Source organism: Drosophila subobscura, chromosome A (genome assembly GCF_008121235.1).
Source record: "Drosophila subobscura isolate 14011-0131.10 chromosome A, UCBerk_Dsub_1.0, whole genome shotgun sequence".
Classification (NCBI taxonomy): domain Eukaryota; kingdom Metazoa; phylum Arthropoda; class Insecta; order Diptera; family Drosophilidae; genus Drosophila; species Drosophila subobscura.
In genome coordinates, this window is record NC_048530.1 from 4,353,438 (window position 1) to 4,380,469 (window position 27,032).

Here is a 27,032-nt window from a genome sequence, read left to right on the forward strand (position 1 = left end):
TTTTTCTCAGCACTCGATATTTATTTATTTAGAACACATTTCCACATTTGTTGCGAATTTTGGCCGTTTTATTTAGATTGCGAAGAGGATTTTTGGTGCAATCGACGGTTGTTTTGAAGGCGCGAGCCTCGTGCATCTTTCAATGTGCAAAGGCGTCTGTAAAGAGCGGGAAAATGGCATTAAGGATGGTTTTTTTGGTGTCCACGCTGCTTGAACTTACCTTTAATGAAACATATCGAGCACTCCACAACGTCGGGCAGCAGTGCTTACTTAGCGAAGTCTTCTGGCTTCACGTTCAGACTCCAAGAGGGTGAGGATGTCGCCCTCGCGGACGGGTCCCTTCACGTTGCGGATGATCTGACGGTTCTGCTCGCCAAGGAACTCCACTTTGACCTGTGTACACTGGCCCTGAGAGCCGGTGCGGCCGAGAACTTTCATCACGCGAGCCCAAACAACTGGTTTGTCCATGGTTATTGTTGAATTTCTTAGTTTCACGCAGAGAATTCACGTGTAGGTTGCGCTTCAATTGGCAGCCGCAAGCAAAAAGGAAGTGGGGTGGTTATCGGTCCAGCTACGTGAAGTTGGCTGCGCTGCGGGGCGATATACGATAGGCGAGTTGGTGTTGTAAAATGCAAGTGGCTTTAGCAAAAGTGACTAAAAATATTCACTATTTCAAGAAAACTATGAATTTATGATTCACTTAAATTTACAGTGTATTTGTAAGAGGGATTTCATTGTTTTTAAGTAAATAATACACAATTTTTGAAAATATTGACAGCTTGAGTGTTTCACAGCACTGTTTCTGCACAAGAGTTGTCGACCATGTGAAAAAAGAACAATTTCAGTAGACATTTGCCATTAATGGTTGATTCAAATATGCCAAACTACTAAGAAAATTAATTAAATGTGTGTTTGAGTGAATCGATACCAGTGGCAGGGCCATTCAAAAATATTGACACCGTAAATCAAAACATTGGCGGCAATCGGCGGGAAGGGCTGGCAACCCTAGACGTGGCACCACGTAGACATTTGACAGTGAAAGTCGGCTGGCTTCGTGCGCTGCTTCGGCTTGTTGCTTACCATCACTTCATCACTCTGCCAATTTTACTACTGCACGACGGTTGTGTGTGAGCCAGCGACAGTGTCGTTTTCATTTTCTGGCCTTTATATTTCCGTTCCTCCCGAGCATAAGTGAAAAGCATCAAACAAACCATGAAGAATCTGATGTTCTTTATGCTGATGGTCCTCCCCATCGTCATTTGCACCTTCTCAGCACGTAAGTACACAAATCGCGGCCATTCAGCCGCAGCCACCGATTGACCGAAGGGCCGGGGGCGCATACGTGGCACTGCTGCAGTTGTTGCCCGATGAGCTGCCAGGTTTTTCCGACGCAAACTGGAGCAGCTTCATCTGAAGTCGTCTCTCATGTTGACCTCGCTTGGACAATGACCACCAAAAGTGTTGAGTTGGCATTGTCTTGCACCTGATAGTCTCAGTCTCAGTCTATCTCCCTCTCACTCGTACTCATGTGCTTCGTGTATGTGCCTCTCTCTTCCTTGGATAGCAAACAAATTCGGAGCCTATGCCGCCGAAGCTGTTGAGGACGATCTGGTGGATGTGGACAGCGAAGAGGGAGCCGTGACGGGCGAAGATGCAGATACCGATGAGGACACGGACAAGGGGAGCAGCGCCTCGCCGAATGCGGACACCTATCTGCTGTTCACGAAACCTCTGTACACGCCCGGTCAGCAGCTGGATCTGCCCGGTGGCAAGCCAGTGGAATTCCTGATCGGCTTCACCAACAAGGGCGCCGAGGAGTTTGTGATCGAGACTGTCGAGGCCTCTTTCCGTTACCCCATGGACTTCAACTACTTCATCCAGAACTTCTCGGCGGTGGCCTACAATCGTGAGGTGAAGCCCGGCTTTGAGTCGACCGTTTCGTACACGTTCCTGCCATCGGATCAGTTTGCTGGACGTCCATTTGGACTGAACATTGCCCTGGCCTATCGCGATGCCAATGGCATTCAGTACAACGAGGCTGTCTTCAACGAGACCGTTCTTATCTCTGAGGTCGATGAAGGACTCGACGGCGAGACCTTCTTCTTGTACGTCCTCCTGGCCGGCATTGTAGTCCTTCTACTGGTCATTGGCCAGCAATATTTGCTGGGCAGCTCAGGCAAGCGCAAGCGTGCCGCTGCCAAGAAGATCATTGAAACTGGTACAGCCAACGACAGCACCATCGACTACGATTGGGTCCCGCAGGAAACGCTGCGTGTTCTGCGTAAGTTTTCATTTACACATAAAACTCCTCTCGCAGATGCTAATGTTTTGTTCCACAGAGAAATCGCCTCCCAAGTCAAAGACGCCAAAGACCTCACCCAAGCCGGGCAAGCAGGCCAGTCCCAAGGTGGCCAGTCACCAAAGTCCCAAGCAGCGCAAGGTGAAACGTTCTGCGGGCGATGACTAAATGCAAAGACTGGGCGCCAGGACAGAACCACAGAGTTCAACCAAACAACTCCAACAGAAACGAACTCCAGAAACAACCCCTCCCTCCCCCACCATTTCATCCTGTAGGGAGCAAAAGCATTACGTTTCCAATAATATTTACGTAGAGTAGAGATCCATATATATCATTTTCGATCATATATAGAAATATTATCATACTTTTTTTTTTCGTTTATCGTTTATCGCGAGATTGTTAGTGTTAATCCATGAAAAAAAGAAATGAAAATAGTCCATGATTTCCATAGAATTTCCACAAAGTGAATTTGATTATTCCCCCAAATATGATTTCTGCACATACTCCAACAACCACAGGAGGAACAAGAGAAAGGAAAACTTAAAACAAAACAAAACTAAAAGTGTTTAAATAACTTTCTTGTGAATTGTCTTCGTTTGTAGAAGACACGCAGGAGAGGTACGGATAGAAAGTTAGAGAATGATTGTAGGGGAGAGCCAAGGTTTAAGTAAATTTATAAGAAACGTGAGAAAGATATATTGAAGAATAAAACTAGAAACCTTCCAATTGTACGATACATTTAGCCCTTATTATTATATGATTATAATTGTTTGGACTTTTTTTGCTTCAATTTCTGATCTTGACCGTCGATTCTTTTTCTGTTAGAACGAAATATGTAAAAGTGTTTTAATTTTTTTTTGTATACAGAGAAGTCGTTTTTATTCGACAAAAGAATAAAAAGAAACTTTCTTAAAAAATTAAAAATTGTATTTAGTTTTTGAAATTGATTTGATTTGTACAAACATTTTTTGGAGACGTGTACACAAGATTTACTTTAAACAATCATCTTATTTGCTTTCACGCTCGCTGCTAAGCGCCGGTCCAAAATTTGGTTGCTTTCCTTATCATTAAACAGACAAAACAGCCATTTTCAGCGCCCCTTCTGCCCAAATTGGGCGCTGTCAGAGTCGCAGTGCGAGCTGTTAAGTTTCTGTCTGCAAAGTACAGTGTCCAAACTTTCACCCGCCAAGTCTCAATACCGACTGTAGCTTTGTTGTCCCAATACTGAAACCACTAAGCTTTTGCACAACACGTTGTCGTCGTTGCTACTGCTGTTACATTCAATTCCACGAATTAAATGCTAATTTACCTTTTAGGCAGTCTTAAAAACTGAAAACACTCCTGTTGGTAATTGATTTATCAATCGCATGAAGTTGTAGTTGTAGTGCTGCGACGCCTAACTAACTGGTAATATGAAACAGAATATCAAAATCGATGAAAATGATATGGGAGCCGGAATATTTATGGTATATGTTGATAGTGAAAAGCTATGTTTCGGTATATTTTGTAGAGTCATGTGGTTTGTTTTATCGATAAGTTCACGGCGACACTGCTCGCTCGGTGCGGCTCAGTCTCAGCCCAAGCCTCAGTCGCAGAGCTACTTTTGACGGGAATCCCCAGGGAAGAAATTTTTTTTTGCGCGTAACGTCTCAAAGCGTGTGAGATTTTCAAAATCTCGGAATCTACCGTGTATAAAACCCAGCTGAATGCGTGAAAGAAACTAAAAATAGTTTTTTGTTTTTGTGCCAATCCAAGAAATTGTAATTCGAACATTTCGAAGGCGAGATTTTTGCTAATTGAGCCACAAGTTTTGAATTTCAAATTTAAATTAAAACGCCAACAGAACACTCTATCCAAAACCGTTTGCAAGTGAAGTTCAGTGTGTGAGCTTTGAAATCCAGATTGCTGGTCGAGTTCTTTGCCCCAGCTAGCAACGCAGATAACCGAAACATACAGTCGAACGGAGCGTGGAGACATTGCAAATACTTCAGTAAAAGGTGAGTTCTATCCAAATCAGTAACTTAAGAGATCGACAGGGGGTTCAATGAGTTCAATGATGGAGAACAATCTATTCCTCGTTTTAGCTGTTAAATACTCGTAAATATGAAAACTTTGTTACGATATCTTCGAGAGTATTCTGTTCCATTCCTTGCGGGCATTAAAATTGTGGCGAAAATTGTAGCTAAACTCTTTCGTTGGAGGAAATCTAAAAATACCTACTATGTATACCAGAGGGCTGGCTAACTGGCAGTAGAGCTTTGTAAATATTTTTCATTTATTATAATAAGTAAATATACATATGTAGATAAATATGTGTGTGTGTGTGTATCTACGGAAAATGTACACCCTAAAGTCACCATTCAGTTTCAAATGAATGGTGTGATGTCTTCCAAATTTAGGGGTGTGCCCTTTCTAATTATTTTTGTACATAATTATACGTAAGTTTTTCGTGTTCGTTTATATTCAAGGTTTTTTGTAAATTGTCAAATAATTATAATTATTTATGCACCCGTTTCTTTGCCGGTCCACGAAAATGGTTGACTGGAGTTTGAATTTCTGTCGTTTCGAGAGATGGAAAATGAAAATATTATTAATTAATTATCTCTTCGGGCTTGAATTTGTAATTTGTTTGTCTTCTCGTTTGTCTTCCACCTCTGTTTCTAATGTTAGAATTATGCTGGACAAAATGTGGAAATAAAAGGCTAAAGGGTATGGAGGACATGTTTTGTTAACAAAAGATTTACGTACATACATCCATGCTGGTAATTATATGGAAATACATGTTCACATGGCACTGTATCCAGCTCAAAGAGCAAAATCCTAATGTATGGCAGTTTCATCCAACAGGTCCCTGGCACACACAAATTTGGTCGATTTCTGCTGGTTCATTTTCTAGGTATTTCTTCGGAATCTTTAAAATCAAGCAAAATACTTTATGTTCCGTGTTCAAGAACTGGCTGCCAGGTGTGAGGAAGAGTTTTGGTTGCCACAGGAGCTCCACTAATTCAGCTTCCCCTTTCGCTACTGCCGTTTGGGTATACGGAGAGTACTCTCTGGTTTGTCTCCTTTCAAATAATTTGCAAGCAATTTTGCTTAATTGCCTTTTGCAGATAATAAATCATTTTCTTTGCCATTTGCGCTGACATCAAAAACCCGCTCTTAAGTGGAGGTCCTAACCAGAATCCAGCCCCTTCAGGGCTCTTGTGCCACCCATCCCAATCAGACCTTTAGATGGCCTTAGATGGTTGCTCCTTTTTTGTGTGACGTTATCTGCTTTTTGCTAATTAACTTGGCTTGCTGCCTCTTTCTGCAAATACAGACAAAGTCATACGCACACACAGACACTTATGAATCGCTTGGAAGAGTGATAGCAGGGGAGTGTAGATACAGTGGCATGTAAGAACTTGAATAAGCAACGTTTTGGATTTCTTTGGAATTTTAAAATCTTATTAAAATGCTCGAAAAGGGATGGGAGCGGAATGAAAGGGTTTTCTTTGTAGCCTGAGCGGTGTGTGTCAGGTACACCATGTGTGTGCGAGTGTGTGTGTGTGTCGAGAATTGATTGTAGCTGACATTTTGTTGTTTTCCTTCGATTTTGATTTATTCACTTGATTTTTGTATCTCTCTGAGGAAAGATGAGGCGAAAGTGAAGAGGAGAGAAGATGTCAGGCTGAGAGTGGATTCAGAGTTCATGAGGTTAGGTGGCAATTGGGTTAAGGGTTTCATTTTGCCAACTGGAATTTAAATAAAGCCATTTTCCCCGAGTCTTTTCCCTTTCTGGCTTTCTTGCTCTTCCTCATTATTTTCACTACGAAATTCGCTTGCGTTTGCGGTTTTTCTTTTTGAATATTTCCTGTCATTTGCATAATGATATGTGGATGTAGATATACATGTGTATAATATGACAATAAATAATTCAAGCAACATAAAATCAAACACTGTGGTGAGGCACAAGCAGATGAGGTTTAGTGGCTACCGAGGAAGATCTTAAAATACTTCCGCAGATGAATCTTAATTGGTGGCTGGCTCTGCCGCACAGGCATAAATATGCTGTGATCAAATATTCTACAACCACAACCCAAGAAATCATTCCCCTTCAAACTTCCACCCCACACAATTAATTAAGTTACTTACTTAATACCCTATACATATGCAGTCCACTCTGTGGCCAATCTGTGTGAGTTGAAACATGAAATTGCATTTGCAACCCGCTCCCATACGACACAGAACAAAGTAGTTCTAAAAATTGTGTCTGAGCATGTGCGATGACAACATTTTCCACACCCCGTAACTGGAATGGAAAATTATAATTAAATAACAACACAGAGGTAAGAGTGTGGCTGCGATAATGGGGCCACACTCTCGTACTCCATAATGCCAACTTAAATGCCCAGCAACGTGAAGGGGGAATAATATATGTAGCCCGAGGACAGGGCCAGCAAGTAAAGTGGAGTAAGGCAGGATAAAGTTAACCAGAAACGACAACTTTTTTGTGCATGATGACGACAAGAGAAGACTAATGGTCGTGTACAACTCCAGCTGTATGTGCCGCTGTGGGAGTGTATGGCAGGATGTGTGTGTGTGACGGGCAGCTGTCATGAAGGAAAATAAAGGGAAGAGGTAAGGCAGAAACAAAAACTTATGCTGAATCCATACATACGCAGGAAGAGGAACATCGCTATCAGGGCAAAGACGTGGTTGTGTCGGCTTTTGGTGCCATGTTCCACTAGCGGATCTTAAGTATTATTACTCTCTCTCTCTCTCTCTCTCTCTCTCGAATGCAACTTCTTGCAGTTTGCTTCTCTAAAATGTTCAGGCAATTGGCTTGCTTCAAAAATGGTCCAAATACCTGGATGCAAGTGATATATTTTGGGCAAAAAAAAAAGAAGAAAATTAATATGAAAGTATCATGTCTCGAAACAATATGTCACACACACGCACACACATGCCAAAACATATTCATGCACGTACGCACACAGGGAAAGAAATAGTAGACAATGGCGATGCCAGAACAATTTCAAAGCTGAATAAAACTGTGGCAGTGGGAAAGTAGTGAAAGAGACGGGTTGGCAGCCGGCAGGCTTGGGTGGGATGAGAGGTTCTGTTTTTTGTCGCCGTTCCTGCTGCTGCTGCTGCTGCTGCTGCTGCCTTTGCCGAGCGAGAACAATGTTCATAAATTTTTGAAATAAATGTTTACAGACATTTTGCACGATTTTATTCCCTTTTTTGCGCTGGCAAACGCACTTGATGCAGATGAGTTCTCTTCCACACACGCTTACAGTGACGGGCAAAAGAATATGGACGAACAGAGCCATCGTTTTGTGCACATGATTAATAGTATCTAAAGATATTATGGTATGAGCATGTGTCATATATGTAAATGGAGTTATGGATAATGTTTGTACCATTACAAATTGTTGAACCTATTCAGTTGAGCGGCAGTGTGCGCACTCGCATCTCGTGGCGTCGACTTCGGCATGGCAGAAGCAAATGTGACCGCGTTTGTGGCTGGGTGGCAAGATGGTTGATAGTTTATTTATTATTATTTCATGCCACTTCATTTTCCCCACCTGGGAGTCGTGTGTGCATTATTTTCAGCTGTCTCGTCCTCAAGGCGCTTATCTTTCTGTCGCTTCCGCTAAACAATCCAACTTGAATCAGCTTTTGAATTGTAACCTTTTTGTTTAACATCATAAATACTACTAATATTGATGAAATAGGATTCCCCATGTAAAAGGGTTTATTAAGTTGCCGGTCCATAAAAATGTACTTATTTTCATTCACATTTTTGGTTAGATTTTATGACAAGTTTCGAGCGTTAAGCTTTGATTTCTTTTACTTGGGAATGAACAAGGAGAGACCTTGTTGTGGTGCCGCCTCTCCACCGCCTATTTCACTTTTGGCTAATCTTCTTGAATTGCTGCTGCATTTCATCAGTCAGAAGACATCAAAAGAAATGTTTGCGAGAAACTCTTACATATTTGATAAAAATTACATTCAGAATGCAACATCAATTAAACTTCTTTCGCTTCGCATCAAAATGAATAAAAGAGTAAGCACAGTTATAAAATATTTACAAAAAATGAATAAAAGTGCTGGGCAGCAAAGTGAGCGCCGCCAACTCTCACACTCACTCCTCCTCTTAAGCAGAATAGAAAAATTGTCGAGTAGGAGGAGAGCAAGCGGAAGACCAAAGGGAAGAGCAGGGGGAAGAGCCACTTGCTTAAGTGCCCTTGTAAAGCGAGAAGAAGGGGTGTTATGCGTTGGTGCACTCCCGCTCGCTCTCTCTCTATCCTTCTCTCTCTCTCTCTCTGGTCCTCTCTTCGTCTGCTTCGGTGAGTCAATATTCGAGTGGCCTGAGCTGCACAAGTGCATCCGTTAAGTATTTCTTCTTCAACATTATATCGCTGATTCGTTTATGCCATTTACCCCCCACTTTGCCACTGTATCATTTCCATTACAAGGTCCAGTTTTGCCAACATTTTGGAGCAATACTAAATAATTTCATTAGTTGAAGGGCAATCCATTTGTAGCCTACTTTTTGTTGCAAGTCTGCCTTGAATGTTAGTTCTCTCGCTGCAGCTGCAGCTCGAGAGAAGTGTGGTGCTTGTGTGTGTGTGAGTGGGCAAGAGGTTTGAGCACCTAAACTTGATTTGTAGGCAACATTTTAGGGCCCCACTTTATTTGCAGCTGATTTAGCTGCTAGGAAGCATTTTAACAGTCAAATCGATTTGACTCCCTTCTATCCGCTACTCAACGATATGTACGAGGACATATGTATGTATGTAAAACAGAAGGAACTTATGCGTTTCCGAGCACAAAAAGTACAAAACATATACTAATCAGCATCAAAATTCAACAATTCGAATGTGTATCATTTGTCTGTCGTATAATCAGAATTTATGCAACAGAAATTGTAGAAAAATATCATTTATTATTTATTATAAAGACAGTCAATGCGCTATCGTGTCCAGACCTCGTATGTATGTATGTACATATTTATGTATAGGTATATGTACATTGTGTGTACATACATATGTATGTATATGCACACACGTAAACGGAACTGTCCGCCTGCGGGAGCAGCCGCATTAAATAAGGAGTTACCCTGCCATTTCCATTGCGATTTCTATTATTCGCTAACTCTGCACAAATTTCGATGAGAATGAAATGAAATAAAGATTCAGCTTAAGAGAAATGATGATGATGATGATGATGATGGCAGGCAACAGCTGACGCTGGGGGTTAAAGCATTTGTGTGTGTGAGTGTGGGAAGCCATAAAGCGCACATGGCCCCATGGAGTAAGTGGTCAGCCAGCTAGGCAGCCAGACATCCAGCCAGCTTGGAATGTTACGAAATGTGTGGATTCTGACAGGTGGTGGTTGGGGTTGGGGCTGGGGCTGTAGTTGAGGTCGGTGTTTTTGGGATCTTGAGCTGCTGGACATAGACGTACATACATATGCTTAGCCCATAAATATCTCCAACTCCTTTTGGGGCAGATGTGCACTCGTATTCGTATTCGTACAGCTATGGCTGTCGATTAATGACCCATCTGGCTGACTAAGGGTTAAAGCTTGCTCACTCGTGTGATACTATTTAAAGAACTTTCTGCCGCTATTTTCGCTTCCATTAAACAGTGGGGTGTTGGCTTGGACAGGGAGCGACAGGGAGTGAGGTGTAGATGAGTAAAGAAAAGTTGTTTTTGCTTTCGTACGTGACCACACACACACACACAGACACATTCCCTCACTCTCTTGAGCTGCGCTCCACAAGTGTCGAAAAGTGTGCGCTCTCGAAACATTTTATTCTTTTTCCCTTTTATTTCTGTTTCCCCGCTACGCGACCCTTTGGCCAAGCCCTCGTCGGTACTTGGCATGCTTGTTGTCCTGCTCCTTAACATGGCTCTCGAGTCAAATGTCGAAGTGAGCAGAGCGCAGGAGAGCGATAATACCAAAATCAGAATAACCTTTAAATACTCTTTCCCCCCAGTTACTTACCACAGAAAGTGGGAGAGAGAGAGAGTCAAAGTCGTAAGTGCAGCTTAAACGAAAAGGGAGACTGCGAATGCTTAAATCATAAAAGCTCCGTTATCTTTTGATCTTTTGTATGCGCACGAAAAGGGTCATCGGAAGCAGGTAGCGACTCGCAGGTAGCGACATCAGCTCTATCTCTTTCTCACTCTCACTCTCACTCTTTCTTCTACTCAGTGCAGCACGTTTGCATAGAAGCATCAGATTTACTGCTATTTTAGAGATGCGCAGCTTTAAGACATTATTTTGTTTTGTATTTATCATCAACTGCGAAGTGTATCTTTTATGCTAGGACTCGTAGCTCTCTCTATGTAGAATTATCATCCCGAAGGTGTGTAGCAACAAAGGGATTAATGAAATGAAGAGAGAGTATAGTTGGTTTTCCCCTATTTTATCTCGCTCCAATTAGTGGCATCTCTAGCAAACATTCGTTGTGTGTGTACTTATGTGGGGAGCGTAGCCGAAAAGGCCTGCGGCGTTCTTTTCTTTTCTCTGCTTTGCTTTGCTTTGCTTTTCTCAGCAATGCTGCTCACCCACCCTCTGCCTGGCGTACTGTGCCTGTTCCGTGGCTTCTGCTTGTTGCTTGCTGCCTCTTCCACTAATTGAATATGCATATTTAGCTGTCAGTCATTTGGGTTGTGTAACAAACCAAAATGAAATGAAACATGAAGCCCCAAAGCCATCAACAATCCAACAATCCCTACGGCCACCCACCCACACCAGCCGAAACCGCAGGGCCTAAACGATTTGCATGTGATTGGTTTGAGAAGATATTTCATGTCATTTATCATTGGCCTCCACATCCACATGCGCATCCACATCCACATCATTATCATTGCAATATATTTGTGGAAACTGCACTCATCAATAACAGCAACAGTTGTGGCCATGGGATATTCCCTTTGGGGCTCATAAGGCAATGTAATGTCATCAGTCGCATCAATAGACATTTATAAGAAGTTTGTGCGTGCCGTTCCTCCTGTTGAGTGTGTTCCACAAGAGTGGAAGCTCTATTTGTGTAGAAATTCGCTAGTTGAATTCCGTCATCTGTGGCCTAGCACTAGTTGAATCAACGCAAATTCAACATTGAGAAAACAATGTTAGCACAATTCTGCATATGCCAGATAATCGGATTTCCCATAGCACGAGCAGAGATACAGATTTGTACTCTCTTTTAAGTTGATTACTCGCCTTGAACCATTTTGAAGCTGGAATTTACTCCAGCTACCTTGCTGACTCAAACCAAATCTTTACAAATTGAACACTCATCAACTGCACACTTGGAACCCTTTTCCTCACTTTCGCAGCCCCAGCATCAGCCCCTGCCATCACCAGCAGCAGCACCAGCACCACTTCAGCATCCACTGTCAAGTGGCAATAAAGTAATAAGATTGTAAGCTCTTCCGTGCTCTGGCTCTCGGGTCTGCTTCAGTTTCCGTCTCCCTGTCTCCCTCTAATGATTGTTTGTTGCTAACGTGCATTTAAATTAATTTAATTTTATTGCCAATTTCCATGGTGCGTCCACAGAGGACAAGTGTTGGCTGCTCGTTAGCAATGTTTAGCCAATAAGAAGTGTTGTCTGCTCACTTATCGAACTATCCATGACAGTGGGTCAGGGGTGGCTTGGATAACATTTAAATCGATTCCCTTGTCTCATTCGTAATTACTGTTCACGACAGCATCTACAAGGATGAGTAGTTGATCCTTTTTTAGACGTGCTGCCAGCAGGTTGAGTGATTCTCGCTGATTGGTTTGAAAAAACAATGAATTTGGGTCAGCGATAGCAAAAAGATGGGAATGGCAAACAGCCTTGACGACACCATAGCACCTCTCTCAACGGAATATTTTGTATAACGTTATGGCGCTCCTCCGCATATGAATATTTGTACACCATCAATAATTGAGTTATCCTCTCAGCGTGTACCTTTTTTTTTGCTCCCCTCTCTCCTTTCCATTTTTGTTGTCCGACAACATGACAAATTTATCCTAAAGTTAATTTCCTCCCGCTCCTGCTTCTTGTGGCTGCTGACCCCTTTGCCCTGTCTCATGAACTTTGCACTGAGTGGGTCTGTGTAAGTGTGTGTGTGTGCCTGTGTGCCTGTGTGCCCGTGTGCCCGTGTGCCTGTTTGCCTGTGTTGGGATGTTCATTTTGTTGTTGGTGGCATCCTTGGCTGGGCTCTGGGCTCAATTTGTATACCACATTGATGAATATGTATAAATAAATTTCTATTGATTTTTCATTATTTGTATTTAATAATAAATAAATCCCACACCAGTGGCCATCACACTCGCTCTCTCGCTCTCTCCGTTCTTCTCTTGGGAATATGTTGACTCACCTTTGATCGAATTGGAGTGGCTCGTCCACATTGACGGGTGGATAGGAACGATGGTGTTTTTTATACCCGGTACTCGAAGAGTAAATAGGGTATATTGTATTTGTGCACAAAGTGAATGTATGTAACGCACAGAAGGAAACGTTTCCGACCCCATAAAGTACATATATTCTTGATCAGCATCAATAGCCGAGTCGATTGAGCCATGTCTGTCTGTCCGTCTGTCTGTCCGTCCGTCCTTATGAGCGCCTGGATCTCAGAGACCATAAGAGCTAGAGCCACCAAATTTTGTATCCAGACTTCTGTATGCTCACACTGTTACAAGTGTATTTCAAAAATGAGCCACGCCCCCTTCCGCCTCCGCAAAAGGGCGAAAACCTCCCAAATCACAATTTTGAAGATAACAGAAAACTAAAAACGCCATTCTGTAGGGAATGACCATATCTATCAGATCACCAAATTGGGATCCAATTGGATCATTATTATAGCCACAATGGAGAAATTAATTTGCAGAGGCCAAACCCACCCCGTCCCGCAGCTTATAGCAGCACACTCTGCTTCGCGCAGTTTATGGCCTATGCCCCTGACACGTCTCTGCCACTGCCTCTGCCGCGACTCTGCCCTGACTCGGCAAAGTGTGTCTCTAGGGGAGGTTGGCGAGCTAAAGGAGCGTGTTGGCGTGAGTAGTGTTGTTGATGTGGATGACAGATGAAGAAAAAATGTAAAATTTGACAAATAACCGCTAAGTTGCAGATGTAGTACTGAGTGCCGGGTATAAAAGTTGTGACGCGTAAGAAGCGTCTCACACGTCCCTTCTCGTTTTTGTTGGTTTTGTTCTCAGTGTACACACAGGCCTTACAGTGCTGCCTGGATGCAAAGTTATTCCCATTTGAAATTCCCTTAAATGCTGATAACTCCGATTTTAAGTCTTTTTTTCAATCGGAATTTCGTAGTTTTTTTGATGTTTCTTTCCCTCCTGCAATAAGAATTAAATTCAATTGGATTTGCGCTTTGCTCAAACGAAAAAAATGTGTGACAAATATATAGAAAACATTCAAAATGTCTGTCCATTTCGATGACAGCCCAGACCAGCCCAGCCCAACCCCCTTGCGGCAAGCCCACAAACAGGAACAGAAGCAGCCAGCAGCAGCAAAAAAAGATAGAATGAGAAAACAATATTGAAAATTTATTTATAGTAAAATACGCTACACTGCACCTGTTTGCCGATGCTTTCAACACTTAGTTGAGGCTGGCTGGCTGCCTGGCTGCCTGTGTGTCTGTGAGCTGATGTTCATGCTGGTGTGCGTGTGTATTGATGGGGTGTAAAAATGATTGAGTGTTTGAACTAAGCTTTTGTGTCGTTGTCGGCGCGCCGTCTCGTCGTCAGTGACAGTGGCAGTGGCAGTGCCTGTGGCAGCCACAGCGGGAGACTGGCTCATGCTCTAAACCGAAACCGAAAAGCTTATTCAAATGGGATTTGAAAGTAACAGTTGGGCAGCCAAAATGGGATTGGAGGCAAATTTAAGCAAATATCAAGATACATTCGCCAGCGTACATCGTTTAATTAATTGCAATTGGTGCAAAAAGAGATTTGATTGCTTTGCAACCTTCTGCATTGATACTGAGACTGAACACAGAGACACTTTGCAATGAAATGTGCCTGAGGTGGCGACTTTTATGACCATTTCAATGGCTGATCGATCGACAATAAGTGTCAAGATTTGTGGAGATAAGCATTGATCAAAAATACCCAGAAATAACTTCACTGAGTTAATCGTCTTTTGTCGAATGTTGGGGAGTTCTGTGTCCCTGTTGCTCCGCTCCGTTGAGTGTGTTTCATCCACACTCTGTTGCACTCTGCCGAATTGTATTTAAAACGCCTTCGACTTCAGCTTCATGTGCTTTTGTTCCTGCTTATAATCCTGTTGTTGCCAGCTACACAGGAAAATTACCATCGACAAGCTCTAAAATTTGGGTAAAACGGAAAGCGAGGAGAGCGAGGGAAAAGGGATGCTGGGTGCCAGTGTCATCAGTTTTCCCTCGAGACGCCTTCGGGTATGTTTGTTTGTATGCACTTCAATAAAAATTTAGCATACACTTCACTTCACTTCACTTGCCACACGCACAAGCAGACACACACACACACACGCACACACACGCACACACACCTGAGTCGCAGCTCCCCCTGGCGGCAGCTACACGCAAAACATTGCTTTGTATCATTTCCCGTTGCTCGGAGACAGGTGCTCAGGTGTGGGGGCTTGGGCTTGGGTTTGGGATTGCTAAGAGCGGAGCATTTTTCGATTATATATTGCCTTTGCTTTTTGCCTCGTTTTTCAATCTAAATGTCAGCACATACAAGCCATGTGAGTTGTATATGTACATACATTCATACATACATACATATGTATGCGCCAGTGTGTGTGTGTGTCAAGATGGCTGCCAGCTGTGCGTGCGTAATTGTGCGTGTGTGTGTGCGTGTGAGAGTGCGCGTGTCGAGGCAAATTACTCGAGTTGAGTGGCGCACTTTAAGAATGAAATAGCCCAAGCAACCGACACGCTTCAAAACAAAACTTTACGCACTCGTCCCAGCATCAGCGTCAGTCCCAACCAAACCCTAAATCTTTATACATACACAGATACGTGATTCTCTCTCTCTTGCTAAAACCTTTCACAATTATTGTTACGTTATTGTTCATACGTTTGGGATGCTGCAGCTGCTGGCAAGCGGAATGGGGAAAATAATTGGCAGTTTAGCATATAAAGAATGCAATTTTGGTGATAGATTCGCCGCTGGTGCATTTGTGGCATTTATCAAGTATACGCCAGCTATGTGGATGGTTCCAGCATTCCAATACTTTTTCGTTCACATCCACATACCGACACCGAACCGCACCCCGCCCTCAGGCTTCCTCCCTTGGGTTGGCAGCCTGGGTGGCGGTGGAGCCAATCAATACCCAGCCCAGTCCAGCCCCGTCCATAAGTATGCAATGTTCAATGAAAGTTTTCAGCAAACAAGCTGCAAGTGGATATTTGTTGAGCCTTGATTGTGGCAGTAACTAGCACTGGTCATAAGTGGCCTGGGCCAAGGCGGAGCGAAACGGTACGGCACGGAGTGCTGCAAGGACAGCCTGGGGTACTGAAAATCAATTGAAACTACTGTTTCTCGTAGGCGGAAAGACCCCGGAGAATTTGGTTTCACAGGCAGCAAAGCAAAACACAGGAGAAAGTTGTTTTCGCTTTCATCAATCTGTGGCTTCAAACATTCTTATAAAACGAACATAAATGGGAGATTTTAAGCAAAATTTATAAATATTCATAAACAGCTGGCATGAACAATAAAACCCGAAACTTTGAAGCTCAAAATTAACGAATAGCCACAAAAAATGATGGCCCTGTGTACATATGTATGTACATATGTACATTATGTACAGAATTAAGCCGAATGGGAGAGAGAGAAAGCGAAACACCGAGTACCGACAATGGAAAGAAACACTCGACATGTGAAAAGATACTCAAAGGGAAGGTACGAAACATTTCAGTTTTAATGATTTGCAGCTGTTGCTTCCCTCCACATCCCATTGTGCGAGCTTCCACTTAAATCTGTTGAAGGATATGTACCAAGAGCAACAACTTTTCTGTTGCTTGAGAAAAGGCGGACTTGAAGGCAAAGGACTTTAAGCAAAGCTAGAGAGAGTCCTGATACCTATATGCAGCTTTCAAGCTAACTAAATATCTCTCTACTTGGCTATTAGCTAATTGTCATGTATTCCAATGAAGCCACTTAGTGCGCACATTTAATATGCATTTCCAGCCATTTGGATGCGACATCAAAGCACTTTCAGGTAAGTCCAATGCCTTAGCCCGGTTTAGTGAGCTATTTATCCTTGCTTCCTGCTGCTTGCTTCCTGCTGCCTCATGGTTCACTTGTGTAGGAAGTGATGGTCCGATGGTCCAATGGGCGAGGTCCTCCATGTATATTTATACAGACTGTCAAACGATCCAGTCTCTCGCTCTCTCCTCCTCCTCCTCCTCCTCCTCCTCCTCTCTCTCCATTGACGGACAATGTTTTATACATGAATATTTTTCACACAATTCACTCGCCATGCGGTAATTTATGCGCAAACTTTTGATTAATTATAATAATGGGAGAGCCGTGCAGAAATTACCTTAAAATTAATTAGTCTTTTGGTGCAGGCCTACAGCATTCACACGATACATAAATGCATACATACATATGTACATGCATTTAAATTACATTTTTAAGCTCCTGCTATTCGGGACAGAAGTCGAAAATGCGGAAATTAATATGGCACATTTTTGCTGTACATTTTTTTGCAGTTGAAATTTGTTGTTGGTTTGTGATATGGAAATTTCATCAATAAATAATATGTAGATTTTCCATATTGGTCCGGGGGAGGGGGGACAAAGTCGCAAAGTAATTTCCTTTCTTCGCCATCATTTTGATGTTTTATTTCTTTTCTTTATTTATATTTTTTTTTTGATTGCCGAGCTAGCCGCTGTTGACCTGCTCAGCGGCAGCAGTAAGGCCAAGGCGAAACAGGTAACAAGGAGCAAAAGTTGGGAGAAAGGAAATTCAAGTCACGACATTTGCACCTGGAGGGCAAATGGCGTTTCAAAATTCAGCAAAAACTCACGATAAACTCAGGCGGCACATATGTACATATATACAGTGGCAGACGAGTATGTACAGTGCATATCATCACAATAACAATAGTAGCACTCGGGGAGTACAATAATCTGCGTTGGCCAGTCGCAATGTCCTTGCATCAATTACTTTGAATTGCGAAAAACCTTTTCGTTCCATTTTGTGTTTTACTTCCTCTTTATCCGCTTGCTCCTTTTTCACTTCTTTTCCTTCTTTGCACTTCTTCGGGCCATTGTTGCTGGGTTCCTGCCTCTCCCGGGACATCTTTTCCTTCTTTTCCTTGTGCTTTCTTCCATATTTTAAATGAAAGGTGACGCCTTATATTTAAATTTTGAATGCATAGTTGCTGAAGCCCCGGAAAGGTGCGAGAGATGGGGTGGGATCGTCAGTGCCGCTTTATCGTGGCCTTTGCCTTTCCCCTTCACCTTTCCCCGTGCCACCGTTCTGCCGTTCTGGCATTATATCCTGCTCCATGCTCCGTCAGTTTTTATTAAAAAACTCATTATTTCTCGCTCAGCAGGACGATGCGGTCTATGGCGGGGAGAACCTGCTGGAGTGCTGGCAACGAAATGCGACATTCACATTTATTTAAGACATTTCGCACAACAATCATAAACAACAGTGTGGCACAGTGCGGCTGGCTACTGCTCAAAAAAGAAAGGAGCCACTGCCCGGGGGATACCTGGTTGACTGATCAGATAATTAGTTATCGCTTGAAAATCGAAAAACGAGTTCAGATTTGAGGAGTAAATAAAAGTAAAAAGAACATAAAGATATTGCTCAATTAGCTGCAGTTCCTTTTACGATTATTTGCCATTTATTGACTGTGATTCTCCCATTTCTGCCATCTTTCATTTCCCTTTTGATTGCACTTTGCAGACGCTGCCACAATTTCAATGGAATGTGCCACGGTTTAGCTGCTGTTCCAGCCTCGATTGCTGCTCAATTTTGCCTTTCACATTTCATTTTCTCCACTTTCTTGCCTCTCTTTCGTGTCCTGCCGCAGCTGACAACGGTCGTTTCCAATTTTTCCTTTCAACTTTCAGCCTTTCTCTTCACTTTGAGCAATTTTCCTTGGCTCAGCTGTGGCTCAACAAATTTGGTTTCTATTTTCACCTTTTTTGTTGACTCTTTTTTCCACCAAAGTCCCGTGCAGCGTGGACACAAAATGGAAACTATTTTGTGAGCAGGATTAATCATGGATCGCTTTTGCACAGAAGTTACAGTCCTAAAGTTTATTTTCAATACGAGTATCAGTCTTCAACGTCGGAAATATGATGAATGGATCAGGGTAGTGGGGATTGCCAGTGCCAAGAAAGAACAAGGAAGAGGACAAAGTGTGGAGGCAGCAAAAAAGAAGCAGAAAATATCTAGAGACCGTCTGTTCCCCATTTAAGCTCTTGGCATTCGAACACTGTCAACACACATCTCGTGCTGTAGTTGCATGCAAGTGTTGCAAGTGAAATGGTGGCACTTGCCACCCCACCCTTGCTCTGCCTGTTCGTCTGTGAAAATCGCTTAAGCAACAAATCCTGACAGCCACGCAGCGTCTCCTTGTTGAATGTCATTGCCAAGCATTTTCAGGATACGAGTTTAGGAACCATTGCACAAAAGGCTACCCAACCGGAGATGCTTAAATCTACGACTCAGCTGAATCAGAGAGTGAAGACCAAGGGAATGTCGTCATCGGCTCCATGCACAAATTTTCAACTTTATTTATAAGCAAAAATAAACCAAAATTTAAGCACAAAGCAAAGAAGCTTCGGACGAGAGCCACAGCCAATTCACACGTTCTGCCATAATTCGGTTTTGCCGTTTTCCATATACTCGCAGATCGAAAGTAAACGCATAAAAATAAACCCAAAATTGGGGTTCAATAAAAGAGTATTATATGGGCAGAGTGTAGGCTGGTATACGCCGCTTTATGACCGCAAAGCATTACGATTTATTTGTCATTAAAGTGGCAAAGGACGTGCCGCTTTCGAAATCGGGAATTTCAAACCAAAATTTCACAGAATTTTGTTCTTGACGGGGAAAGATAAAGATTTACTTATTTAGAGCCTGCCGCTGCATTCCCTTTGACTCTTTTTGACTGATCGATCTTTGTCCGTGGCTTGGAGTGCCGCTGGGTGGCTCTCTTTTGAGAGTTATCTGTGGTCTATTTCGGGGACCGCCTCTATGCCTGCATCGTTTTTGTGTGACTTTCAGGACCTGCTCGTCGGGTGCTCCTTGATTTACTTTTCTTTGGTTTTCGTTCTGAGAGAATCCTCCAATGGGATCACTTTCGCTGAACGATAAACAATTCAAATTGAATTTCGCTGACTAAACAATGGCCACGGTAACAGGTTAGTTAAGGCGGTGGCACAGGTGGGGGCTTGGGTCGTGTCTCGAGTGACATTTGTGACGGGAAGCGTTTGCCATTCGAGTAAAATGAAAATAAAATGTGAAATAATCAAAGCGCATGTGATTTGCATAATTTGTAATGTGGAATTTCCGCTCACATGGCTCCCATTTCCTGTCGGCTCACCCTTCTCGACACCTCCCGCCCTCCCTCACTCACTTTCCTTCCTTTCCTTCCGCTTGGATAACTGTTTAATATGCATAAACTTCACCGAAAAGTTGGAGGACACTCCCGAACTCACCCGAAAGAGATTTTTGTTGCTGTTGTGCTCGTATCCCTCCGTTCGGTTGCCCCCTAGGCCAGCGTGGCAACTGGCTGTGGCTGTGGCCGTGGCTGTGGGAGGGGCACGGACTGGGGTGCAGAGTGCTACGCTGTGCTGTGTGTTGTCTTGGCCTAATTGGTTGCCGCTACTCAACTGGAGAGAAGAAAACGGCGGAGCCGAACACTGATGAACTTTATCTACCCGTTTTTCTTACAATTTTCTTGCCTTAAAACGTTTTTTTTTGTGGAAAGTTTTGCCGTTCGCTTTTCCATTTGTTGGGAATTTATTATTTGCTTTATGGCGCAAAACTTTAAACTCTAATTGGGCGTATCTTTATGGGGTTTCATCCTCTAAATCGAGTCTCGTTCGTTCCCCCTCATCGATTGCTGCCTTTGCCTTTGTTTTATGCACAAAACTAGCTGGAAAATGTGCCAACAACTTAAAGGTTTTGTGCAGCTAAAGTGAGTTTCAACGAACGTTGACTGTTTCCACTACATTTAGCTGCTGCCGTAGCTACACAGTTTGTGTGTAGACTTTCTACTTTGTACAGTCCCTTGGCTTGCTGATCCATCAAATATCCTGCATGCCGTAGCAGTAAAACTTTTCGCATAAAACACTTTATATTTGATATTCAAACTGTTTTATTTCGAGCTGATTTTTACACATGAATTAATAAAAGCACACACACACACACACACACACACGCGCACACGCGCACACTCCTTAAAGGGTTTTTTTTTTGTGTAGTTTAAGGACTGACGTTGCCGCTGTGTGTGTAAGTGTAAGCAATGTAAAATGTAAGCCAGTTTGCGGCCAAAAATTTGCATGCGAGGGATGCTTAGGGGATGCCAGTCGGCAACCGGCTGGGGTCGTGTCAAGCAAGGAAGCTAATTTGCATTGGAAGGATACTTTCGGCGGTGCAGACTTCCCCGAACGGATTGATGTGCGTGTGTGCGATTATGTTCTGTGTGCCCTCTGTGGCTGAGTTTTCATTGCTTTCCTCTTTGGCGTTTTTTAACAACAGCAAAGGCAATAAAATAAAGTTGCCACAACGCTTGGATACCCTATATCAAATGATCCCCTCCTTCAAAATTGATGCAAAAGAAAAAGAAAACATTCCCAGATCCTCGATCGCCTGCCAGCAATTGTGTTTGACAGGCTGTAAACTGTACCTGCTGTACCTGTACACTCTCCAACAAAGAAAGGGCTAACGAATTGTTGTTGTTGTTTTTCTGGTTGCTCTTGTTTTTTGTTATTTTTGTGTGCTTCGCATACTCGTACTTTGGGGCGTCTTTAAACTTGCATTTTGAATACGTTTTAAATGCCCCTTTGTGTGTGTTTTGTGGCTGTCTGTCTGTGTTTTCGAGTGTGCGTGTGTGTGTGTGTGTGGCTTTACGATGGAGTGGATGGCGGTTCTGTTTTTGGGGTCTCAGTTGCGGTTTTTCACGGTCCCCTGGATACCTTTTTTCAGGAGTGCCTGGGAAGCGCACTCCACGGGCACAGCTCGGCATGCGTGCAATTAAAAAAGGGTTTATGCCTGTTGAGGGACCCTTTATGCAGAGAGGGACCTTCCCCCCCTCACTCACCTCTTCGTTCATTTCATTTGCATACTTTGCAAAGCTTTGAGGCCAGCTCTTGGGGGAGCAGCTGCGTCAAATTGATTTTCAGACACTGGGGACTAGCGGCGATGCTGCCGCTGCTGCTGCTGCTGCTGCTGTCGTCCAAGGCTAGGGGCCACTTAATTAACGCGTGTCAAATTCATTTCGCTCGCACCACTAACACAAATATCATTCTGCGAGGATACACAATTTGTTTTGTTGTCATTCCGCAACGGGTAGGAATGTTGTCGCAAAAGTCAAGCGGCAACGTGACGGCAGCAGACAGCAGACAGCACACAGCAGCCCGCACAGCCACAGTAGTAGCCATTTCATTCGAGCAGATAAACAATAGAAAAACAAAAGGAAAAATAGCTCGCAGGAAGGCCAGGGAAAGTCTCATTCAACCAGCAGTGGTGACGATACTCTTCTGACAAATACTCTCCACCAAAATCAATGCAAAAATCCAGTCAACCAAGTGGGAAAATGTCTGCCATGGTTTTTTTTCGCTCTCTGATAGTTGTTGTGCCCCGAATGCCACTGGGTAGGGTATGCCACAAGCGCTGGCAAAAGTTGTTTCTGCATAAACTTCTTCACTTTTATGATTACAAAATGTCCAAAGAACAATTGAGATACAAAAACATGAAGAGGCAGAAGGAACAATAAGCGAGAGTACAACAATGCCAAGCAAGTACGGCCAAGAACAACAACAACTATAATATTAAGTGAAATTTATTTTATTGCAGACAACAGACGCCAAGTTTTGTTATTCGTCGACTCATTTCGTTTCCTTCCACTTGCTCATACACCACTCCAACCCCAGGCAGCATTTCCTTGCCGCATACGCAACCAGGCGGGCCCCAAAAAGTATGCTTTAGAAATTAGCAGACAGAACGAGCGACCCCAGAGAGCAGGAGATTAAAATGGGAGAGAGTGAGGGAGAGAGAGAGATGTATATGCCCAAATGGACACCTGGTCTCAAATGCCCAAAGGGCCGACAGGCAGGGAGTGCACTCAACAACACACACACACACACAATACGAGAGAGAGAGAGAGAGAGAGAGAGAAGCAAACACATAAAACATAATTGCAAATTAACCTTTTTTTGATTTACTCAACACACACACACACATACAAACACGTGTACAGAGGCAGAAGCAAACTCAACGAGCTCGAATAACTGTAATTTCTTTTTGGGGCGAACGAAACACAAAGAACAATCCATGGCTGACAGAATGGGAGGCGAGTGCTACCTGTTGAAAAGACAGAAGGCAGCCAGAGGGTGAGACAGAAACAGAGAGAGAGAGAGAGAGAGAGAGAGAGCTGCAGCACAATTTAATGGTAGAACAATAAACAAGGTAAGGCACTCTTCGCGCTGAGATCACCGCTCGTCCTCTTGCTATGTGGCAGCTGTACCCCACACCTGTTACCGCACCTGCCGCTTAATACACCTTGAGACAACTGTACATTAAGTAGGTGAAATTATTAAGTTAACTGTAATGCCAAAAATAAACAGGGGAGCAGTCGGAGTCGGTGCCACAGGGGAGGCGCTGCGCCCATTAACACAATTGCCAGTCAGTCAACAGAGATGCTTCTTGCCACTTTGCCTCTTTGCCTTGTCCCATTCTGTCGCATATCCTGTGCCATGCTGTCGTCCTGCTGTCAACATCTTTGGGTTAATGATTTTTATGTGCATTTTAATGTGCCGACAGTTTTCATGCGCCTCTCGCCCTCGCCCTCACTCTCTCTCTCTGTTTCTCTTTCACCTGCAGCTGCCTGCTGGCTGCTCGCGAGTAAAATGAGCGAAAAATAATGAAAAAACGTGCGAGGCATGGCCGTGACGGGAACGTGGACTGGGGAGGCGGCCAGTGGGCCTTGAAGCTGTGAAATGTCACGGAATACACACTCGCACGCGTATGAACATTGCTTAACTGCTACTACAACTACAACTACACACACACACACGCACACACACACACACAAAGATGGCTCTAGGAACACACACACGCAATACAGCCACGGTCAAGGCAATAGCAACAGCAGTGAACCCATTGCATGGCAAAAACCATTGCTTAAAGGATCGGCCAGCCACTACATGGTTTTCGGCTCAGCTGTCTCCAATTGTGGCCTGAAGAAAATATTGTTCTCTTCGCCATTTTTTAGAGTTTTTGTGTTAGTTCTCGAAACTTTGGAAAACAAAGTTCTGCTCCTCATGCGCATGTTTATGTTCTTTTATGTTGAAAATTGAACTGTCAACAGCATAAACTGATTGCCCAGCAGGCGGAAAAGCGCACAGGCAAGACAAAAGTTCAAGCACGTGGATAAAAAAGGAAACAAAAATACAGCGAAAGCAAAGAGCGAAGCGGGGAATGTACGATAATGTGCGGAAAAGTTGTTCCATTGCATTCGCGTTCTCGCTCCTGTTCGATTTTCCCATGGCCGATGTCTAACCGGCGGCTGTTTACCGGCTGCATGCGACTTGTGTGCAGGGATAATACGGATGTAAAGTAAAGTTATAATCGAATAAGAGATCCTTCAACTGACACAACTCTGAGAGCTAAGACGGACAATTAAGACGAATCAAAAATGCAAAAAAATATTTAAGCCAAGCAATAAATAAATTCAATTTGTTATATTTTGTTGTGTGAATAATGCTTGAGACATTCTAATCCAAAAATGCTGCATAAACCCGCTATATATGTACATTCATTTGGAACTCCATGGAGAGACCAGTCAACTGTTGATTGAACATCTGCGCTGCCATTTCATTTGCATATTTATATTTTTTGTTGATTTTTCATTGCCCGGCACGTTTTACTGCCGTTCGCTGCCGTTTCACTGAGTTTTGCTTTGCTTTTCCCTTTTTCTGCATAGTCCCTGTTCTGTCCATGTCTTAGAGAAACTTTGTCAATTGTTTTGCCACTTGATTTGCATAAGAAAATTGACATACAAATTTGTCACCGCAGCAGGTTGGCTTATTGCCAAAGTTTTACTCTTGATTTTGTGTATTTTATTTGATTCCACACCCCACCCGGCCACCCCTCGTGGGTCGCTCATCCGTTGCGAAGCATGAAAATTAATTAGCCAAAAAAGTACACAAATTTCATATATTTTTCTTACTCACTTTTCAAAGCAATTAGCAGCTGTGTGTGTGTGTGTGCGTGTGTGAGTGTGAGCTCTTTGATGCGCAGCTAAAAACTTGCCAACAACTTTTGCCCATAACCAGGAAACCACTTCCCATCCCATCCCATTCATCCATCCTCTTTCCGCCTTTTTAATGTGTTCATCTAATTTATGGCTTCATAAAGCGGCAATTATCGAATTTCAGTCTAGCGTACCACATGGCTTACACCAGACAACAAAAAACGGAGATGTACATATGTACATAGAGGTGCGGAGGGAATAAAATAAAGGCATCCACTTGAGTGCTTCGAATGAATGCGAATGCTCCTGCTGTATTCCGCGTGTCCACGCAGAGAGCCTGCAAAGTGTCTACCTGTTGGTGGCCAACAAAAAAAAGCTACAACAAAACTGTACACAAACTTCTCCCAAAGGAATCGAAAAACACTCCACAATCGAGTGAAGAATATTTTTGAAAATGATTTACAGATCTTTTGTTGACATTTCATTAACCTTTGCAATGCTCTCTCGCAATCCTTTCTCTTTGCCCGACATCTCACTGGGTAAATGCGTTGAAAACAAAGTGGAAGTTCCGCCCAAGAGAGCTTTAGCAGCCACACGCGCACACACACGCACACACCTCTGTCTTTTCTTGAACTCCTTAGGGGATATTGCTGCTGCCCCAGCAAGATGGATTAAATTTTGACGAAATTTAGCGGTTTGTAAGCTTTCCACTACGAAAGCTTTAAGAGTCAACAGCTGAAATAGAGTTGCCCAAACGCACCACCCACAGCTTCCTCTCCTTACCTCTGCCACCTTTTTCGGCAGCAACCGAAACGGTGAGCAAAGTCACTGTCCCTTTCCTGCCTACCTTTTCGTTGTGTGGCTTTAAGACAAATGACACAAAAAATTGTGTATTTCGTCTAAATGTTTGCCGTCAGTCGCATGAATATACACACACACACACACAGAAACTCTGTAGAGAGAGAGAGAGAGGGGAGACACAACGAATTTATTCTCATACCCTACCGAAGAGGGGGAGACTCTTACCTTAACAAGTGGCGCAGATTTCGCTTGGGAAGAGTATTTGAGCTGCGGCCGAGCCGAGTTCGACCGTTTTTGGGTCGTCAGCGGACGAGGACGAAGCCTGTAGAAGCCAAGGAAATGTCCTCGTTCCTGGGCGTCCTCGTCATGGCTTGTCCTCCAAAAAAAAAAGTTGGGCGCGCTCACAATATTTATTAAGCTTTTATTCAAGCCATCAAGCATTAGGGATAACGACGTCCCGTCGACGCCAGCAGCGACAGCGACAGCGACGCTGACTGCGACTGCGGCTGGGGCAGCATCGTTGGCTTCTGGAAAAACCTTTTCTGGGTTCTGCCCTTGAATGATTCTGGCCTTATCCCAGTGTCCCCAGTCTAGCTTGCCACCACATTCTGCTACTGCCAGAAGAGCGGCAGCGGCAAAGGCTTACAGGGGAATGATGATGGGGGGCGGGGTTCCTGGGGCAGGGAGGGAGAGGGAGAGAGAGAGAATTATGTGTGCCCAAAGTCATGAAAAAGTAGGCTACCTACTGGGGTCCAAGGACCAATTGGCCATTAAGTATGCGCCATGTTTGTTGCCACTCAAAAAGCTGTGACTAAATTCCAGATTAGAAAGTCGCTGGAAATATTTACAGTTGGGAGACGAGACTCTCGGTCGGGCAGTGAGCGATTTGAACGTATGTTGGGGGGTGGTAGCCATTCGTTTGGCGCACCGTAAAACTAAAAAACCAATTTATATGCACTTGAGGGTGGTGGCCAGTGCACAGGATGCAAACGAGCGACCGACCGGGAGGTACCTGAATGGAAATCACTCTGAATTCGATTTTGAGCAATTTCCTGCTCTTCAAAGGTGCTCGTCGTGAGCCATCTCATCCGTACCCGAAATTAAAATCTGCTTAAAAAGAGAAGAGAAGAAGAGAAAGCGAAAGCAAAAGCGATTGTAATGGAACTGGAAGCCTCTTCAAAAGCAATCCATGGAGCAGGAGAGCTCCGCTCCATGTTGACAGCGGCCCTTCATTGTGCGCTTTTCCAATTGAATTTTTCAATTCAAATTGAAATTAATATTCGCTTTGAGCATATCAATATACGCACCAACACACACACACATACAAGCATCTGTATATGTGTGGAATATCTGTATGGACTGACTGGGATTAGTCTGCGGCTCCTCTCTCCCTGCCTGTGGGCGACACTTTGGCCGGGCAAAATCAATAAGGTAAAGCACAGCGCTGCCAACGACAACAAATTTGTTTTGACGAACACTTCTCGGTCACAAATTAAT

General features: G+C 43.6%; 3 protein-coding genes across 3 annotated transcripts in view; 2 read left to right on the forward strand and 1 right to left on the reverse strand.

The window, feature by feature from the left end:
- Positions 1-6: 6 nt before the first annotated feature.
- Positions 7-552, reverse strand: LOC117903840 (40S ribosomal protein S28). The gene is made up of 2 exons (XM_034816295.1): positions 221-552; positions 7-156 (listed from the first exon to the last, which is right to left on the reverse strand). The coding sequence occupies exon 1, from the start codon at positions 466-468 to the stop codon at positions 271-273; it is 198 nt and encodes a 65-aa protein (XP_034672186.1). The 5' UTR covers positions 469-552; the 3' UTR covers positions 7-156; positions 221-270.
- Positions 553-1,052: 500 nt separating this feature from the next.
- On the forward strand, positions 1,053-2,855 carry LOC117903835 (translocon-associated protein subunit alpha). Its single transcript, XM_034816287.1, has 3 exons — positions 1,053-1,276; positions 1,565-2,281; positions 2,340-2,855. The coding sequence occupies exons 1-3, from the start codon at positions 1,213-1,215 to the stop codon at positions 2,465-2,467; spliced, it is 909 nt and encodes a 302-aa protein (XP_034672178.1). The 5' UTR covers positions 1,053-1,212; the 3' UTR covers positions 2,468-2,855.
- Positions 2,856-3,890: 1,035 nt separating this feature from the next.
- The window catches only part of LOC117903836, a 33,036-nt gene continuing 9,894 nt past the window's right edge, over positions 3,891-27,032 (forward strand). The window contains exon 1 of the mRNA XM_034816288.1: positions 3,891-4,296. The gene's annotated coding sequence lies outside the window, so the exon portion shown is untranslated. The remainder of the gene's footprint in view (positions 4,297-27,032) is intronic.

Bases quoted from the DNA above. Each gene is read 5' to 3' on its own strand.
- LOC117903835 (XM_034816287.1), top strand. From the start codon at position 1,213: ATGAAGAATCTGATGTTCTTTATGCTGATGGTCCTCCCCATCGTCATT. The intron at 1,277-1,564 runs GTAAGTACACAA...TTCCTTGGATAG, and splicing joins CATTTGCACCTTCTCAGCAC to CAAACAAATTCGGAGCCTAT. The intron at 2,282-2,339 runs GTAAGTTTTCAT...TTTGTTCCACAG, and splicing joins GGAAACGCTGCGTGTTCTGC to AGAAATCGCCTCCCAAGTCA.
- LOC117903840 (XM_034816295.1), bottom strand. From the start codon at position 468: ATGGACAAACCAGTTGTTTGGGCTCGCGTGATGAAAGTTCTCGGCCGC.